This window comes from Cynocephalus volans, chromosome 2 (assembly GCF_027409185.1).
Source record: "Cynocephalus volans isolate mCynVol1 chromosome 2, mCynVol1.pri, whole genome shotgun sequence".
Taxonomy (NCBI): Eukaryota; Metazoa; Chordata; class Mammalia; order Dermoptera; family Cynocephalidae; genus Cynocephalus; species Cynocephalus volans.
The window spans coordinates 142,326,567-142,345,265 of NC_084461.1; the positions used below are offsets into that span (position 1 = coordinate 142,326,567).

The window sequence follows — 18,699 nt, forward strand, 5'->3', positions numbered from 1 at the left end:
TTGTTTTTCTTTCTTCTTTGGTATTTCTTTTCAGGACATCTCCTATGGCCCGAGGAAATGTGAGTGGAGGAAAGCATAGACATCTGCATCCCAAGCAGTCTTCTTGAGCCTGTAGAGCAGCTGGCATAGCCTGGCTGAGCTCCCTCGTGCATGACAATGGAAAACGCACTGGGGATGGAGTCAAAAGACCCACATGTAAGTCCTGGCTTTGTCTTGTACCTGCTGTGTGACTTCAGGTCAATCTTGAAAAGTCTTAGATCATCAGATTTTCCCACTGAAAACAGAGGATCATGGTACTCCCTTCCTTGGTTGTTGTGGAGATCACACAGGATGATGTTTTGGAAAAGTACTCTAAAAACTGTTCAAGTGTTGGATGAGGGCATTCACTCACATCTGACACCACTGCTCTTATTTTGCAGGCAGACCAGTGGTCTGATGTGGGAGCAACATTATAGTAAGTGTCTTAGGCTGAGCCAAAGTAGAGGAATAAGAATTAGAATAACAATAACAATAATGGCCACAGCAGCAGCTACCAGTAACTGAGTGTATTAGTCTGTTTTTGTTGCTTATAACAGAATACTTGGAAATGGGTCATTTATAAAGAAAATGAAATTTATTGCTTTTAGTTTCAGAGGCCAGGAAGTCCTCTGGGAACATATCTGGTGAGAGTCCCAGGGGTCTCACATCGCAAGATGGTGGAAGCAGAGAGAACAGAGAGAGAAAAAGACAGACTCTCCTCTCCTTTTATAGTCCTCAGAACCATGTCGCTGAGCACCATTTTTAATCCATTCACTATGCATGGTCCTACAATCCAATCACCTCTTCGAGGCTCCACCTTTCAATTACCATAGGTTTTCCCACCCTCTTAACCATCACCATGAGAGCTAAGTTTCTAATACATTAAACTTGGGGGACACAATTCAAGCATCAGGGAGTTTGCGGGGGGAACATAATTCAGTCTACCACATTGAGTATTTACTCTTTGTCAGTTGTTGTGCTAAGGGCTTTGCATATGCTAACTAACTTAACTCTTAGGAAAGCAACTCTTGATGTTAGATATTATAATCTTTACTTTACAGATGTGGAAACCAGAGCCCAGAGAGGTTGGTTAATTTACCCAAGGTCACACAGCTTATAATTGGTGGAACCCTGATTCATACCCAGGTTTGTCAAACTCCAAAGTCCCTGTTCTTACCTACAATGCAATCTAGGCTCTTTTAGAAAATTGATCTTAATTAAATTATATTTGCTTCCCCTGAATCAGAGCATGATTTTGATTTTGATGCTATTTCACCATGGTTCTAAAAAAAGCCACCAGTGAATTTAATCCTGCAAGATAATAAACTGCCACTCAGCAAAAAAAAAAAAAAAAAGAAAAAAAAAAGAAAGGAAAAATTTCCCTGCTTAGGCTTCTCTAGTTCTTTATGATAAAAAGAAATAAACTTCGTCAGGGTCTGGATGCTTATCTGTTTGGTCATTTTAAGAAAGTATATTTTCTAGCTGCAGAGGAGGTATTTACAGGCATTAGATACTTACATATAACCCTTAAATTTGTTGAGGTGGTTGTTGGGTTTCTCACACACGATGGTATTGCAGAAATGTTCTGGTTCAAACTGTCCCTCCTGTGAGAGAGAGAGAGGACTCCTATAAGGTTATTAAGTCAGAGGAATCTGGTCTTAATAGGATCATCGGGAGAGCTAATCACTGTTAGAACCATTGCAAATAAGGTAATCCCTGCTTTGTCCACCTGTGACAGTTGCAGTGTGTCAGAAGAAAAGAGTTTAATCCTCATTAAGGAGGAGAAAGTAGATGCAAATGAAAAGTTAGATGCAGGGCAGAGGGAGGTTGCTGCCCTGACCACATTTCTCTTGCAGGCCTTGGATTCAGTCTGTAGCCCAGGTCTGTCCAATAGAAACTTCTGCAGTAACGGGGATGTTCCAAGTCTGTATTGTCCAATATGGAAGCCATGAATCATTTGTGGCTATTGAGCACTTAAAGTGTGGTAGTTTGACCAAGGAATTGGTTTTTTAATTTAATTTAGTTTAATCTAATTTAATTTAAAGTTAAATAGCTAGATGCAGCTAGTGGCTACCACACTGGACAGCACATAAACAGATTATAAAAAAGAAGAACCTATTAATCACACCACCTAGAGATAGCCACAGCTAACATGCTTGTGTGTATAATACTTCCAGTTTTAAAAATATATATTCATACACACATATATTTATGTAAGTGTATACATAGACATTTATGCATTTCAAAAATGAAATTTAGTGTTCATGTATCTTGAACATTTTTATATTATTAAATTTTTCTACATCTTTATTAATACCTGCATAGAAATCTATTGTATGAGAGCACTGTATTTCCTTTAACCATATCACTACTGAATATTTACATTGTTTCAATTTGTTTTGCTGTTGTAAAAATGCTGTGAAAATAGTAGCTAATAAAATAAATAGCTTTCACTGGACTCTTATTTCTACCATACTACGATGAGAAGTTTACACATATTAATCATTTTCAAGCTTACAATTATTCTATGAAGTAGGAGCTTTAATTATCCCCTCTTTAGAGACAGCAAATCTGTGTCCCAGAAAGGTACAGTAGGGCTGGCTGGTTTCTCAAGTGGTTAGAGTGTGGTGATATAATACCAAGGTCAAGGGTTCAGATTCCTGTAAAGGCCAGCCTCCGATAAAACAAAAACAAAAACAAACAAACAAAAAGAAAGGTACAGCAGGCTTCCCAGGGTCACATCAGTTCTGGGATTCGAATCCAATTCTATCTGCAAACCCTCTCTTCCTTGCTTGCACAGCACATTGCCTCCTGGTGAACAATCTTGTAGCTAAGTATTTTAAACACATCCTTTATTCTTTTTTTTTTTTTTTTTTTTTTTAAGGTATTTCAGTTGTACAAGCTCTTAGAGTCCAACAGGGGTAAAACGCAGCTAGTGGTGGGGAGATCTTCTTGCTTTCTAACTCTACTTCACATTGACTAATTCTGTGTTCAACTCCTGAGCCTCAGTTTCTTCATCTGTAGAATGGGGCTAACTCCACCTGCCTGCCCATCTCATTTGTTCCTCAGGAGATAGACTCTATGTGGAAAAGTTTTGAAACGTGTAACCTGCTATGCAAATAGAAGGTAGTAGTGCTAAAGGTGGGGTTGGAAATGGTTTCCTGCTTTTAGCATGGTGAGTGGATTTATCACTGAAAGCTTCAAAGTACAGCTGTTCAAAGGGGCAAATTGATTTGAAGAAATTATAGCGTGTTCTGACTTCGTGTAAATATACTGTCCATCGAATCTGTGGGGGTGCCAACATAAATAAACTCTCTACTCACTTGAAATAAATTACTCATCCCGGAGTTTCTAAAAATACAACCCTTTTCCCTCCAGGTATCGATTCTTTCAGGGACAAACACTCGCCGAGTTCTGAGATGATGACAAATTACACTGTAATTTGTCAGCAGCTCCCATGTCCCTGATTAAGTCGTGCACTTTACTCCGATCCATAGCACTTAGCTCATTGCCGGGTTTCTAAATCCAAACTCATTTCAGATGTGAGTGGCAGTGGGGTCTGACAGCTAATGATCCTTCTGCGGTGACTGAGTCCCGGTTATCTGTTTAATCATCCTCAGCAGACCCCCCAGCAATGGTGAAATTTGAGTCTCTTGTTCCTCTGTGGGGGCTTCCCAGCAACCTCCCCGCTGAAGTGTCCTTCCCTGGCTCTGTGTCCTCTTGCCTTTCAGGTATTGGCCTTGAGACCTCTGTCTGCTTTCCTCTCTTCATGGAGAGGTGATCTTGCTTTCTCTAGCTGCCTGTCCCCCGGGCTCCTTCTCTTCCTCCCTAAGAAGGGCTGATTTCTCCAATGACAACAACTCAGGCCCTGCTTGCTTTCAAGGATTTGCTGTAGCTCAATGTGGGGAAGTTGCTGGGACAGCCCCAGGACAGCGGGGGATACCCAAACGTTCCAAATCTGTCAGGGTCCTTATTTTAACCTTGTCCGGGAATTTCTGATTCTCTTCTAAGACGGGGTAGGGCTCCCCTTACCACCCTACAGTTTTTCTTACCTTATAGAAAAGTCTAACCCACTTTTTCTTTTTGACCCAGCCTTTTATCTAAGGCACTGCCCTTTGACAAAAGTCCCACTAACTAAAAAAAATGCCTGGGGAGCCATCAAGGCACAGGAAAAGGTGAACCCTTTCCAGAGAAGGAAATGTGTCTCTGCAGTTTTTTAGGCCAGACCCACCTATCTTGGGCACTTACTATGTGCCAGGCACCTGTCATTAAGTTCTCACAGTAACTTTAAGAGATTTGGACAGATGTGCAAATGGGGAATGAGGTAAAGCAACTAATTATCTCGTGGTTGGTAAGTAACAGAGCCAGGACTGCAACTGACACTATCGGAAGCCAAAGCCAGTCATCATCATTGTTATCGTCATCATCACCACCACTGCCATCATCACCCTATCCTCATCATTACCACCATCATTATCATCGCCGTCGGCACCAGCATCACCTTTATTTCTCTTCCTCCTCCTGTTGGTATTAGTGTTTCTGCAGCACTATTGAATGCTAATTATACACTGAGAACCAACTAAGTATTTTATTCATGCCATCGTCTTTAATTCTTATAACTCTATCAGGTAGGTACCATTACTACCCTTATGTTACAGAGGAAGTTACTAAGGCATAGGGAGAATCCACAATTTCCCCAGTGCCATATGGCTAGCAAAACAGGAAGACAGGCTTTAACCTCAGGACTCTGCCTCCGTAAGTGTTCTCTCTTAACTACAGCGTCATTTGTGTGCACAGGGGAAAGATTAGTGTTTAAGCTGTCCTCTGGGCCCCATTTTCTTTCTATTTTCACTTCCCACTTCCTATGAATGAAGCACCTGATATAATAAGTGCATTTAGTCTCTAATACGTAGTAGAAAATACATAAAAATTAGTACAACTAGTAAGTGAAGTGTTACCTCTTCCGAGTGTATTTGCATTTTAAAGTGAGGTAACTACAAAGGGTAAGGATAAAAGTTAAGGCATTAAATAGCCTAGAGAATAGTCTCTTGAGGGTTTTTATTTTATTTTCTAGCATTTAAGAGATTTTTTTTTTTTTGCCACCACCTCTGTGAAGCCCAGTCTAATTCCTGCAGACCCTTCACCACAGCCAATCAGAATTAAATGCTCCTTTTTGTGTGTTTCCACCTCCCACTGCTTGTGCCTCTGTTTAACACTAATGTGTCTACGCCTATGCATCTTCTAGTAGACTGTCAGCTTCCTCTGGGGCATCTCCCAGGAGACTTTGTTTTAACAGGTACACCATAAATATTTGTCAAGGCAAGGTTGGTACTGGAGAGGGTGATATTAGGAATGTATATATTGGAAGGTGATGAATGAGGAGATACAAAGCAGACCTTGCTGTAAAGACTGACTGACCCACACAATTAGGAAAAGCTCCAGATACAATCATAACTTTGATTAGTAGCAATAGGATCACTTCTTTTATTGGAATTCTTTGGCTCAGCTAATAAAAAAATGTAGTCAAAGTCCTAGATCCCACCTTGGGACTGGTGAGTCTCCCATCCATTTATTCATGCATCCAAGCATTTGTTGAATAACCGTGATATATGAGCCAAAAGGAAAAGTGAGAGAATCAGAAGAAAGGAAGAGATTATTGAAACAAATCAATTATTGCGGCCATAAACAACTCACATTTCCCAGTCTAGCTCAGGTGTGTCAATGGCAGTAAGGGAAAGCAAAGGAAGGTGGGCCAAAGTCCAGTGTGATAACTGTCTGGGGCTGAGGTACACTCACTGACCCGAGTCCCAGATACAGCAAGACTGCAACCCCCATGGCTACTGGGGAGGCCAAGGTGAAGCAATCCTGCTAAAATATATTTCAATGGATAGATAAGGCCATTTCCCTTGCACTAGTCTCAAGTTTTAGTTTTCTGGACTTACTTTCCATGATTCTTCACAACTGAATTTCAAGTTAATCAGTAAATGTGATTAAATAAATGTACGGACGATCTTTTGAAATTATTTGAAGTAGATCATTGTTTTCTGGCTACCCACCTGCTGTGTCACACTTTTTGCATAACAACAGTTTGACTTCCTTCTGGGAAATTACCTTTCCTCTCAGGTTCATAATCTTGATGGAACTGTAAGTCAAGATGCCCTGCCCATTAGACTGTCCCATTGTGGGACCTTGACTTGAGTGGAATGACTTAAGGAAGGAAAAGAAAAAATAAGACCGTCAAATAATTCCTGTTACCAACGCTCCTCCACCACGCCTAGTTGTGTTTCTGAGCCTGAATCTTCAGCTTTCCTTTGATTCTGTGAGTCATATTTTTTGCTTCTCCCCTCCCTAATTTCCACTACTACATTCTTGCAATAGTTCTGTTTTGCTTCAGTTAGCCAGCATCATTTCTGTTGCATGCAAACATAAAATCCTAATCAACACAGTGGCTTACTCAGTCCCATGGGCATATCAAACACTTTGTTTGTTTATTGGGTAAAATTACAGCTCACAAAATGCAGCCCCTTACTAACTTTATCTTATTTGATTTTCCCAACCCTCTTGTGAAGTGTTCAGGACAGGTGAGGCCCATTTTATTGAAGTGAAAACTGAGTGCAGATTACACGAAGTAACTCAGGTTTGTCTAATTCTAAAGCCTGCACTTGTTCTTTGCTTGGTGTAGGCATTTCGTGCCGTAGGCCCACAGAGCTGACCCTCTGGGCCTTTGTCATGCTTTCTTTCCAAGTTTTATATGTTGGCAACCCTCTTAAACTATTGTTTCCAAGCTCCAGGGTTATGCCTCTTAAAGACCCATTTCTGTCCACCACAGATCATAGCAATCTCTTCTTCCCTGAACTTTGACAATTCTTAATGTATATACCACTTAGAACTTGTGTTGCCTTACCCTTTTAACTGTTGAATACCAAGCTGTTTCTGTAAGCCAGTGGTTCCCAATTGGTAGATTAAGCTATTGCAGCTTGTCCACATATCCCCTACATGCACCAAAATGCTGTCTGTAGACAGAGTAAAAATAAGTCTCACGCATATGTATACCACTGATTTTCAAATTTCTGTAGGAATTCTTGAGCTTAATAAATTACAAATTCATTAAAAAAGGTCACTGAATTCATAGTAGCTTGTTGTTTTAATGTGTTTTCTTAAATAATGGACACTGAAAGGACAGACAACTCCTTTTTTGATAGTCATTAAAGGGTCTTTATGTTAAAAAAAAACAACGGACCCATAGTCATAAGTTCTTAGAGGACAGGAAGTGTGTTCTAGACCACGTTAATATCCCTCTATGGCCATGAGAAAATATCATTTGAGAAATATTTTGTTGATTGAAGAAACAGAAACCTGCCAAATTCTCTCCTTAAACCGCAGAATACATTTACTTGTTGGGTATTTAGTACGAGCCAAGAACATTTGTGAAAAAGAAAAATCGGACCAGGGATTTCCAAGCTTCTGGGCAGCTCTGAGTCTGTTTCAACATAATCCTGAGGCTAGAGGACTACAAAGAAACACCACCACCCGGGCTGGGGATGACAGAGCAGCAGCAGTCGCCCGCATTTGTGGACTGCACCTAGTAGATGGGGTTCCAGGGCTGGCAAACCATGCCAACCAGGGCAGCTACATGGGAGGTATGTTGCAACCTAGGAAGGATACTTATTACAGGTTTGTTTGTTTGTTTGTTTAGTTTAGTTTATTAGTTTGTCTAAATGGTGAATGCAAATGTTCTTCACACCCCAGCAGCTAGGTGACTGAGGTTTTCTTCCCAGCATACAAATTAGACAACTCCCTAATTTCTGGGAATCCTATCTGAAAACTAATGACAGTTCAGCGCTTGATATCCTTTCTGCTTCTTGGTCTATGGGAGCTCTTTTCAAGATAACCCATAGCAGAGTGACTGGCAGGTACTTTCCTGTGGCTCTCCATGAGGAAATGGTCTGCATGGTCAATTGCCCTGGCGTCCAGTCTGCCCCAGTGGTTCTCATACAAAAGCACACAGATTGGGCTGGAGGGTTCTGGAAGGAAGACTCTATTTTAAGAATTCTTTGCTGTCTGAATTCCATTTTTTCAAATGGACAAATATTCTTTTCTAATTTGGGACTGACTAACTGTAATCTTGAGTACTAGTGATGGCATTTCCCTAACACGTAAGGCATGGGTTTGGCATGCCAAGCAAATACTGGAAAAAGGACTTAATTGTTGGTGGAATTGTTTGTTAACAATTGTCTGTGTAATTCCCCGTTAGAGTATAAAGTCACTGTCTGTATCTCTCTGGTTTACTCCTGGGACCCCAGAGCACGCTACAGCATCTGGCACATAGAAGGCCTTCAGTCAATATTTGGTGAATGAATGAGTGAATGGCCTGAAGCCTGAAATATGCACAGCTGATACCAGATGGGCAGGGGCACCGTAAGGGAGTACTGCACAGACAAACCTTTTCTGTGCAATTTTTTCTTACTGTGGATAATTGAGAGCCAAGAAAATAATGAGATCCAAAGTATTTGGCAAAAGAGGTCACAAAGAAGAGAGTATGAATTATAGTTTGAAAAACTATATTAAGTTGTTCACAGAAGATATGATCTTAATGTGTCATCTCTGCTGATAAATGACAACAAAAATCCTAGCACGGTATCTGGCAGCAGGAGGGTATCCTCAGATAGTGGTTGAGTGAGTGAATTTATTGAATGAACTACAGTAGTTGACAATGGCAAGAGCAATGTCTATGGGAGCATGGATCAGGGAATGACTAACTGGGTACACTGTACAGTATGTTGCCTAGGCAGAGAAAGGTCAGGCAGGGAAGGGCTTTTTGGGAAGAGAAAATAGCACTCGGGGCTATAGGAGAGAGACAGAGGATATTGAACCCCTCTCTTTCAGAATGGATGACGTTGGCTACATGTAGGTGAGGCTTATATAGCCCTGATGTGTAATAGATGTAATGGATAATTACTGCTGTGCTGCTCAGAACTCTCCCTCTCCACAGACCAGTTTCAACTATGAAGTTCAAGTGGAGAATGTCAATCACAGAATTCTTCTCCTCTGGCCACAATTAGTTGATCAGGACAATCAGCCTCTTGCCTGGGATGCTTTCCAATCTAGACATCAGGGAAGATTCCTAGTCACCCTCTGGAGTGAAACTGTAAACACAAGTTTCCTTCTACATGGAGGAAGCTGGTTTGAGAGATTGAAGCCAAACACAGAGAGAAACATAGACAAGAGATGAAGATTGTACTGATGGATTCTGAATTCCTGGTTCCACATGACCCTAAGATCCCACTTCACTCTGTATTTTCCAATAAGTTCTCTTTTTGTCCAAGCTACTTTCAAACAGGGTTCTATCACATACAACCAAGAGTCTTGATTAATCCATGTATTAGATTGGTATGGTTCGCACATGAAACACCAGATATTTTCCACCTTGACCTTAAACACCCACAATTACCCTTAGTGGTTAGGGCAGAGAAGGCCAATATTAAAGTGTAAATATATTATCTTGGGATATGGAGGGAGTGGGAAGGAGAGAAACGTCAAGGCATCATCCATTCGCACCTCAGTGTGATTACATCTTTCACATAACCTAGCAGAGCTTCCTCATAGGGCCCTGAAGAGATAAAAATGGAAAAAGACTTTTTAATAGATGTGTACAAATAATGCTGAACACTGGGAAGAGGGGACCTCCACGTCTGTGTGCATGTGTGACGTGTGTGTGCCCACACCCTAGTAGAAGATTGGAGAAGGTCACCAAAAGAAGACCAGAGGCCTGTAAAAAATAAAAGTGACAGTTTTTCATAGGGTTGTTCTGTCACCATAAACTTATTATTATTGTTGTAAATAATTACAATCTATTCTATATGTGCAAGTTATATTCACCTGAGAAATAAAAAATACATATGAAGGGATCTAAGAATTACTTAAGCAATGGGAAGAATAATCAGGTATATGAGAATTGAGTTTTAGTTCTGGATGAACACTTTATTAGCTGGGTAATCTTTGACAATCTTTGAAATTAAATTTTCTTATTTCTAAAATGTTGCTAATTTTTTCCTTTTCTACCTCAAAGGGTTTCTGTGACTGTCAAATATCAAAAGGGGCTGGTGGAGCACGGTAGTTAAAGACTTCACCTGTCATGGAAGGATTTACATATTTAATATTGATAAAGTAGAGTAAAAACCTCTAGTCCTGAATTTGAATTGAAGTATCAGCTTGAATCCTGATGTATTTAATCTTTTAAAAAGTCCTAGTTCTGTCCATTTAAGTGACATAGAAACAATATTCAACCCAATAGCAATAAGCACCTGTAGCATGTACTTATTGTGGTTTCTAAATGCTGTTTTCTATGGAAAGGAACCAGGTCTATCAACGACCACTGACATCATGTCAGAAGAACTCAGGGACCACTTCCTCATTTTAAGAAGTTCCTATGGCTAAAGATGGGTCAATCAGTAAAGATAGCAACTGACCGATTTGACACACCTCACATATGTCTAAATTCATGAGGTCATATAGATGCTAAAAAAAAGAAAAACTCATTGGATAACTTCGGAGGATGCTAAGGAACTGATTCATTATTTTGAAAAATGGTAAAACAAAAGGAAAGATTCAAACATGTATCCTGCATTTCCTCTACAGAGAACACCTCAGAGTAACCAAACACCTGACAAGAAGAATTTTTTCTTTATAAATTAATTAGAATATCACCGTTTTGCAAATTCTATTGAATTAATGGATCTAAGCAACCGTCATCAATGACTATTAATATCAAAAAAAGACAACCAGATATTTTTGTGCCTAAAGATGGTAGCATATTGCATTTCCTATGAGGTAACATTGACATACACATGCACAAACACAAAATCTAACCTGAATCTGATTTAGGCACTAGATCCAACTACCACTTTATAGAAAATATAGAGGACAGGGAAACATGTAAAATAGTACCACAGGGAGACAATGCAGTCAAGGAAATCCAAACTATGGGAAATTTTGCAGGACAAACCACCTGTTTTATTAAGCAATAAAAACTAAATATGCATAAAAAAAGGAATTGAAGAAATTAATCTCAATATTTGGCTTTATTTGGATCCTGATTCAAACAAACAAACTGAAAAAATTGACCCCCGATTTGAAAGTTGTTATCTCGGAATTATTGCTAATTTTTTTTGTACAATAAATAGTATAGTAATATATTTACAAAATCCTATCCTTTAGCGACACATATTGAAGTTTACAGATGAAATGTGATGTTGAAGATCTGCTTCAAAATAATTTGCAGAGTTGAGGGTGGGAATATAGATAAAACAAGACTAGTCATGACTTGATTAATGAGATTAGGTGATCATTACGTAAAAATGTATCATATTATTTTCTCTAGTTTTGTTTATACTTGAAAGTTTCCATAATAAAAAGTTAAAAAACAAAACAAAACAAAACTTTGCCTGAGTTTAAATCTGAACTCAGTGAATTGCTAGCAGGGTTACTTCACTGCTCGTCTCATTTGTCAAATGGGATGATAAAAGGACCTATCTCATAGGGTTATTTGTGAGGAGTAGAAAGAAATAACAGGTATAGAACACTCAGAAGAACTGACCATGGCACACAGTGTGTGCTCAATCAAGTTATTTATTGATATCACTTGTCGTTATTATATATTGTTATGTAGTACCATTTTAAAAGAATCCTAGTGAATGCGATCTGTGCTCAACATTTAAGCAGTGATCCACAGGTAGAAAGCACTAAGTATCATTCTTAAAGGAAGTTTGGAACAATCTGTCAGGAGCAGGTCCTATTACAAAATCCACCAGGAAAGAGGATGTAGTGGATTGAATTATATCCTCCCCAAACTCACTGGAACTTGCACTGTGTCCCCCAAGTTTTATATATTAGACACTTAGCCCCCACTGTGACTGTTTAGAGGGTGGGAAATCCTATTATGGTAATTGTAAGGTAGAGCCTTGAGGAGGTGATTGGATTGTAGGACCATACTGTAGCAAATGGATTGAAAATGGTGGTTGGGGCATGGTTCTGAGGGCTTTAAAAGAAGAGAGTCTGTCTCTCTCTTGTTCTCTCTGCTTCCACTATCTTGCAATGTGAGACCCCTGGGGCACTGTGGCCACCGCCAGATGGACTTTGGACTTCCCAGCCTCAGAAACTGTAATCAATAAACATCGTTTTTCTTTTTAAATTACCCAGTCCCGTGTATTTTATCATAAGCAACAAAAAATGGACTAATACAGAGGACTTTTCTCTGGTTCTCAGGGCAGGCAAGGCAGCTTCTTTTCACTACACTCGAGGTTTGTAATCACTGAACTGGGATGGTGATAAATTTCTCCCTACCAGACCTCCACTCTTTGTCAGCAAAATGATCCTCTATCTAAATATGTTAAAATCAGTGCACACTTTCACTGCAGAGAATCCAAGCTACAGCATTTTTTCCTAATTGAGCAAATGGCTTAAAAGCACTAACCGTAGGTGGAATGCAAGCTGGTTAAAAGTGAAACTCAGTGAAGAATTTTTAACTTGAGCAATAAACAAATAAGCACGATGATTACATTAATCAATGATGTCCTAGGCCAGTGCCTTTCAAACTTTAATGTGCACATGAATCACCTGGGGATTTTGTTAAAATGCAGATAGTGGTTCAGTCTGGGTTGGGGCTTGAGATTTTGCTTCTCTGACTAGCTCTCAGGGGAGGCTGAAGCAGCTAGTCCATGGATCATACTTGGTGTAGCAAGTTCCCAGTTGACACTGAGAAATGATCTGACACGTGCTTCGGTAGGACTGAGGCTTCAAGGATTTGGGTAATAGATAGCCAGAAACATATTTAATCTGAAATACTAATTGGAAGAATTTATTTTCAATTCTTTGGCTTTGGTAACTGTTTCATTAACCAAATGAAACACATGTTCATTTTCAGGTGTTAAATTCCTAGGCTAAAACCCTTTTAAAAAAGAGGTTTCAGGTATCAGAATGTCGTCAAAGAGAAAAATGAATGATTTAATTTTCTAATAGAGTTCTCTTGCCTGCTGGGCAGACCTTAGCATAGTTAATTTTGTCTTCCTTCTCTTTCCCCCTTTATTTCCAGCAATGGAAGTGGGAATAAATATTTTAAAAACAGGTCAATACTTTTGTGAATTCAAAGATGGCCCATCATGATAATGTTTCCAACTGAAAAAAAAAAATCAGCTTGGTGCAAGTTGAATTCTGAGAAAAAAATTTGAAACTAACTCTTTAGCAACCTTGAGAATGCAGTTTCATGGGAGGAGAGGGTCTTTCATATTTATAATCTAATTTGACCTTAGACAGGAAAGGGAAGAATGATTTGCCTAAGCTATGAGGGTTGTCAGCTTGGCTATCACTCTTCACCTGTTGTGATCATATCTGCACCACAATCCAGGTTAATATTTTCCAAAAATTCCATAGAAATGTTAACAAGTATTTTTGCTGAAAACTGGTTCTGAGGTTAAATAAGTTTGGTGAGCTCAGGGTTAAAAGGAAGTTTAATAGGCCTGTTGATTCCAGGTCATCTCAGAGACAGGAATATGCTAACGTACCTTAGAACTCCAAGAGGGGTAAAAAGGACACAAGCTTCCCAGTCTGACTTGACCATGGATCATGTTTTTCTTTTTCTTTTTTTTTTTTTTTTGTCGTTTTTTCGTGACCGGCACTCAGCCAGTGAGTGCACCGGTCAGTCCTATATAGGATCCGAACCTGCGGCGGGAGCGTCGCCGCGCTGCCAGCGCAGCACTCTACCAAGTGCGCCACGGGCTCGGCCCGATCATGTTTTTCAAGAACTGTCTCCTGCTATAAATGTCTGGCAGATTCTGCCTTGGGAAATGCTTGTCTAGGGGAGCTGGGACAAAGTATGTCGTACTGGCTTTGAATTAACAGAATATAGTAATCTCTCATCATCCACAAGAAGGTGAAAATGGGTGTGGGTATATGTGTGAGTGGAGAGGTTCTAGAAATCTCTGTGATTAGTAAAAACACTTTTGGCAAGGTGAAGATCTCACAGACAATAGAGGTCTAGAGGGAAAACGAACAAAAGCTGTTAATACTTATTATTAAAGATGTTAAAATTCCAAACAAACCATATTTGTAGGTGTTCAAAATCTTTTCTGAGATAATTGGTGAGATTTGCCCTTTCTGAGCCTCAGAGTTTTTATCTATAAAATGGGCACAGTAATGGCCACCTAACAGGGTTGTTGCACGTGCTAGAAGAAACAATGCACGCAAAGAACCAGCACATAGTAAGAAGCACATAGATGGCAGTTTTGTTCTCATTATCGTGATGGTATTTTTTGGAAGTACTTGAGGTGGGTGGTGCCTTCTTTTTGTTCTACAGATTTTCAGGTATATGGTGGTAGGTTCATATCAAAATCTTCTGGGGGAACATTTTCAAAATATGTATCCTCAGGCCCCTACTCGTCCTGGTGAATTGTCAGTTAGTGGCAGTAATAGGGTAGGATGCATGTGTGTTTTTAGAAGCTTCCTCTGTGGTGATTATGATACATCCTGAACACCTGTAATTTGCTGCAAATCCCTGAGTGGAGATCCCACCCCTCCTGCAGTGGTTCTGGGATATATTCCTCAGAATTAAAAGCTTTCTGTCGTTAAATGTTTAGAAATGCTACAGGCTAGTACCTGGCCCTTCTCCTGCTTGGGGCTTATGAAAGTATCAGATAATTTCTGTAGTACATGGTATTTGAAAACTTGTAACCTATTGACTTCTGATCTTATTTGGCCTTGCAACATTTGTTTTTCTTGCAACTCAACATCTTTTTTCGACACTTTTGAGAAATACAATAGTACAGAGTTAGCTAGAAGTGAGTTCTATCCATATTCTGAAAGCCTTTTGCACTGAAGATATCAGGGAGCAGCAAGGTAGCAAAGAGCAGCCAAAATTCCTCTTCCCCAGGGAGTGGGCTGAACCTATTTTATTCTTCCTGCCACCTGCTACTTATATGTGGAAAGAATATTGACATGATAAATGCATGCTTTCAAGTACACACCTTTGGGTACACTCAAGGTGGCAGGCAAAGGACCAGGAGAGGCGCTGCTGCAGACTGTAAGAGCCGAGGCTCTGGGCAAACCTGGCTTTAAACCTGGCTCAGTGACATTGGGCAGGTTACATGACCTCTCTGTGCCCCAGTTTCCTTATGTGTAAAGCAGAGACAATAATAGTACCTATCTCATTGGGTTGTTGTGAGGATAGATGAGATAATCATGCAAAGCCCTTAGGAAGGGCTCAAGATAAGTTTATTATTATTATTATTGTTATTGAAGTGAAAAAAACCTCACAAGCAAAGTGAGAGAGAGAATGCAGAACCCTGGAAAATTTCAAGCTCATAAAACTCTCCTTCCTTTCACATATGAATTTACCTCTTTTTTTTTTTTTTTTTTTTTTGTAAGTCATCTCACAATTACCCTGTTAGAATTCAGGGTTACAGTTTGAGAGACATTATTAAATTTAGCACTAGAGTGTGAATGACCCTTTCACCTGACTCTTCTACCTAGTTAAATCTTAAACTATCTGACTAATTAATACGCAACAAACAGTTTGGGAGCTGCTGCCAAACACAAAAAGAAAAATCACTGGTTGAAACACAACAACACTGAAATGACTGCCCAAGCGAGAGTAAAACAACTTGAGAATTGTGAAGAGGATGTTGGAGCGAGGAAGCTAAAGGGGAGATTTGTAAACAAATATGAGTTTACAGCTCCCAGAATTTTTAAAAAATACAAAAAGAAAAGAAAAAGAGAAAAAGAAGAAAAAAAGAAAGAAAGAAAGAAATGGAATACAGTAGAAAGTCGCAGAGTGCCTTGCTTGTAGTCAGGCTAAGGTCGCGCACACACACACACACACACCTTCACATGTGCATGTGCATGTGTGTGTGCATAATATGTACTTCTTATTGTGAGTTATGGTTAAAAAGGTTGGAAAGCCTCTGGTTAAGAGGGCAGGTCACAGGGCCCTGAGCCCAGAAATAGATTGTTATTGCTTATTTAGAATGACATTGTGAACATAGACATGTATTACTTTGTTTTCTGATGCTTATAACAGAATATCTGAAACTAGATAATTTGCAAAGAAATGAAATTTATTTCTCAAAGTTTCGGACACCAGGAAGCCCATGGTCCAGGGGCGCATCTGGTGAGAGAGACTTCTTCTGGGTAGGAACTCTCTACAAGGTCCCATGGTGATGCAGGCAATCACATGACAAGGATGGCAAGAGCTCTCTAATTTGCTCACTTGCTCTCCCTATAAAACCATCAGTGCTCTTCCTATGACAACCCACTAAACCATTAACTTATTCCTCCATGACTAGATTAATCCACTCATGAGAGCATGGTCCTCACGATCCAATCTCCTCTTAAAGTTCTCACCTTTCAAATATCATAGTCAGGTTTCTCACCCTCCTAACATGGTTACAATGGGGATCAGGCTCCAGTGAGTCTGGGGAGGACATTCAATCCATGGCAGACCAGATCTCACCTTGCCTTTTTGTGAACACTGGGCTGATTCATGAATGTGGCAGGGACAAGCCAAGGAGAGAAAACACAGAGACCAAGCCCCAATTTAGTGATTGACTCAGAGCCTGGAGACCAGCGGGTGGGCTGCTGATGGCAGTGTGGTTTCCATTTCTAGTGGTGGCAACTGCAGCCCCAGCAGCAGCAATAGTTACCATTTATTGTGCATCTGCTAGGTACCAAACCTGATATTTCATTCTTTACTTTCCTTATCCCATTTGAATCTCACAGTAAAACTATGGGATAGCTATTATTATTCCCATTGTAAGGATGAGAAAGCAGACTTCTGAGGACTGAATCAATCATGCACAAAGGCTTTTATAAGAACTGTTTATCAAGTACTTGGAGAGAGGCAAGGTGAGGTATGATGAGCTGTCTCCTTTTCAGAAGTTTCATCTACAAAACTGAACTCCAGCTTATGAGGCTCTCTGAGGAGTGAAGCATCTGTGTTCTTTCTCCTAAATCCCCTGACTCATGCAGTTTCTCCCCAGCCAAAGGCTGGCAGAGTGAAGGAAAGATCAGAATTTTATTCTTTTTCTATAGATAGAGAAAGGTACCATATTGGAGATCAGGAATATCATACCTAGTTTCAGTCAGTTAACACACATTGTTTGAAAGTTATCGATTTTAATACTAATTATTTACTATGCTAAGTAATTCGTGTACCTATCATTTAGTCTTCAGAATTACCTTATAGAGAGGATACTATTTTTGTCTTCATTTTCCACGTGAGGGAACTAAGATGTGAGAGGGTAATAACCTGCCTCAGGTGAGACGGCTAATAGGTGGTAGGACTTGGGCCTTGAACCCGGCTCTGTCAGACCCCACAGCCTGAGCTCTTAACCAGCAAACAGTAATCATTTCTCCATGATGCCCGAGGTACCACTTATGCATATGTGGGGATTCAACAAAAGTGTCAGTGATTGCTCCCTGTCTTCAAAGAGGTTTTAGTACTACCAAGAAGGTAAGGTGTATGCAAATGGAAAAATAGTTAATAATTCCTTGCTGCAGTTCAGGAGGGTCAGAGGAAGGTGAGAAAAGATTCATGAAGAGAAAGATTGCTGGTGCTGAGCTGGGCAGAATGAGAGGACTGGATGAGCACAGAAGAGTGGGTTGGTCCCAAGGGTGAATGAACAGACGTTAGATTCCTTGGGTTTGAGCAGACAGCAGTTTCTTTAGTTGGAGAGAGTGGGTCCCCATTTAGTAACTCTGAGGCCCTCAGCAAGCTATTTAAGTTTTCTAAACCTCAATTTAGTCATCTGTGATATGGGGCTTATACCCGTCTGAGAGGTTGTTGGGAGGATTAAGTGTATCTGAAGCGCTTATGAAAAGGAGGCATCCATTACTTTCCCCTCCACCCACCCACCAGGCTGTTTGATTTCCCGGTAGAGTGGGCTTGCTTCCTCCCTCTGTCCTTACCACCGAAGGTCTGAGAAGAGCCCTACCTGCTGTGAGAAGCCCTTCACAACACGCCTTTGTTTGAGGTTTGTCTCTCCATCCAAGTTGGCGGTTTCCAGGTGGCAGATCCCGCTGGGGTTCGAGGAAAAGAGGAGGAGTATGTCTGCTGGGATGATCTCATTGCATTTCATTTGGATAAAGTCTCCCACATGCACATCCTTCCAGCGCCTCTGCACGTATTTCTGCTCTTTTCTTGGGTGGGAGAAAGAAGGGGTCTGAGTGAGTTTTAAGTTTCCTCAGAAAATTAATGGGTGAATAGAGGAAGGTTTCCCCTGTACTTAAGTCTGTCCCAAGTCAGCCTGTCATGACATTACTCTGTATTCTAATTTTCCTCAAATGACCACCATCATAATCTCTCTAGAACAGCTGGGCATGATCTATAGGATCCCTCTAGTAAAAGATCTGTCCTCATGATCATTTAGAATTTTGATTGACTGCTGGGCCTTGACCAGGGGTACTGTGGTCAGCCCTGGCTTCCCAGAGGGAAAAAAAATTTAAAGGAGAAGGTAACTATACTGTTGTTTTAATGGGGTACTCTTAATATACATTCTTTATGAGAATAGCCAGTTATCACCAAGAAACCAGGGTTTCAAGGCACTACGATACAGAAAAGGCTGTTCTTGATTATCAGTAGGAGAGTGGCGGTAGGAAAGATGAAGAAATTGTCTAGGAAGATCTGGAGCAGTG

At 40.2% G+C, this 18,699-nt stretch overlaps 1 protein-coding gene across 1 annotated transcript in view; it reads right to left on the minus strand.

Annotated features, from left to right (window-relative positions):
• The window catches only part of ATP10B (ATPase phospholipid transporting 10B (putative)), a 108,726-nt gene that overhangs the window by 74,132 nt on the left and 15,895 nt on the right, over positions 1–18,699 (minus strand). Inside the window, exons 3-4 of the mRNA XM_063088043.1 lie at positions 18,000–18,204; positions 1,537–1,622 (exon numbers count right to left, since the gene is read on the minus strand). Of these exons, the coding sequence (XP_062944113.1) occupies positions 1,537–1,622; positions 18,000–18,204 (291 nt within the window). The remainder of the gene's footprint in view (positions 1–1,536; positions 1,623–17,999; positions 18,205–18,699) is intronic.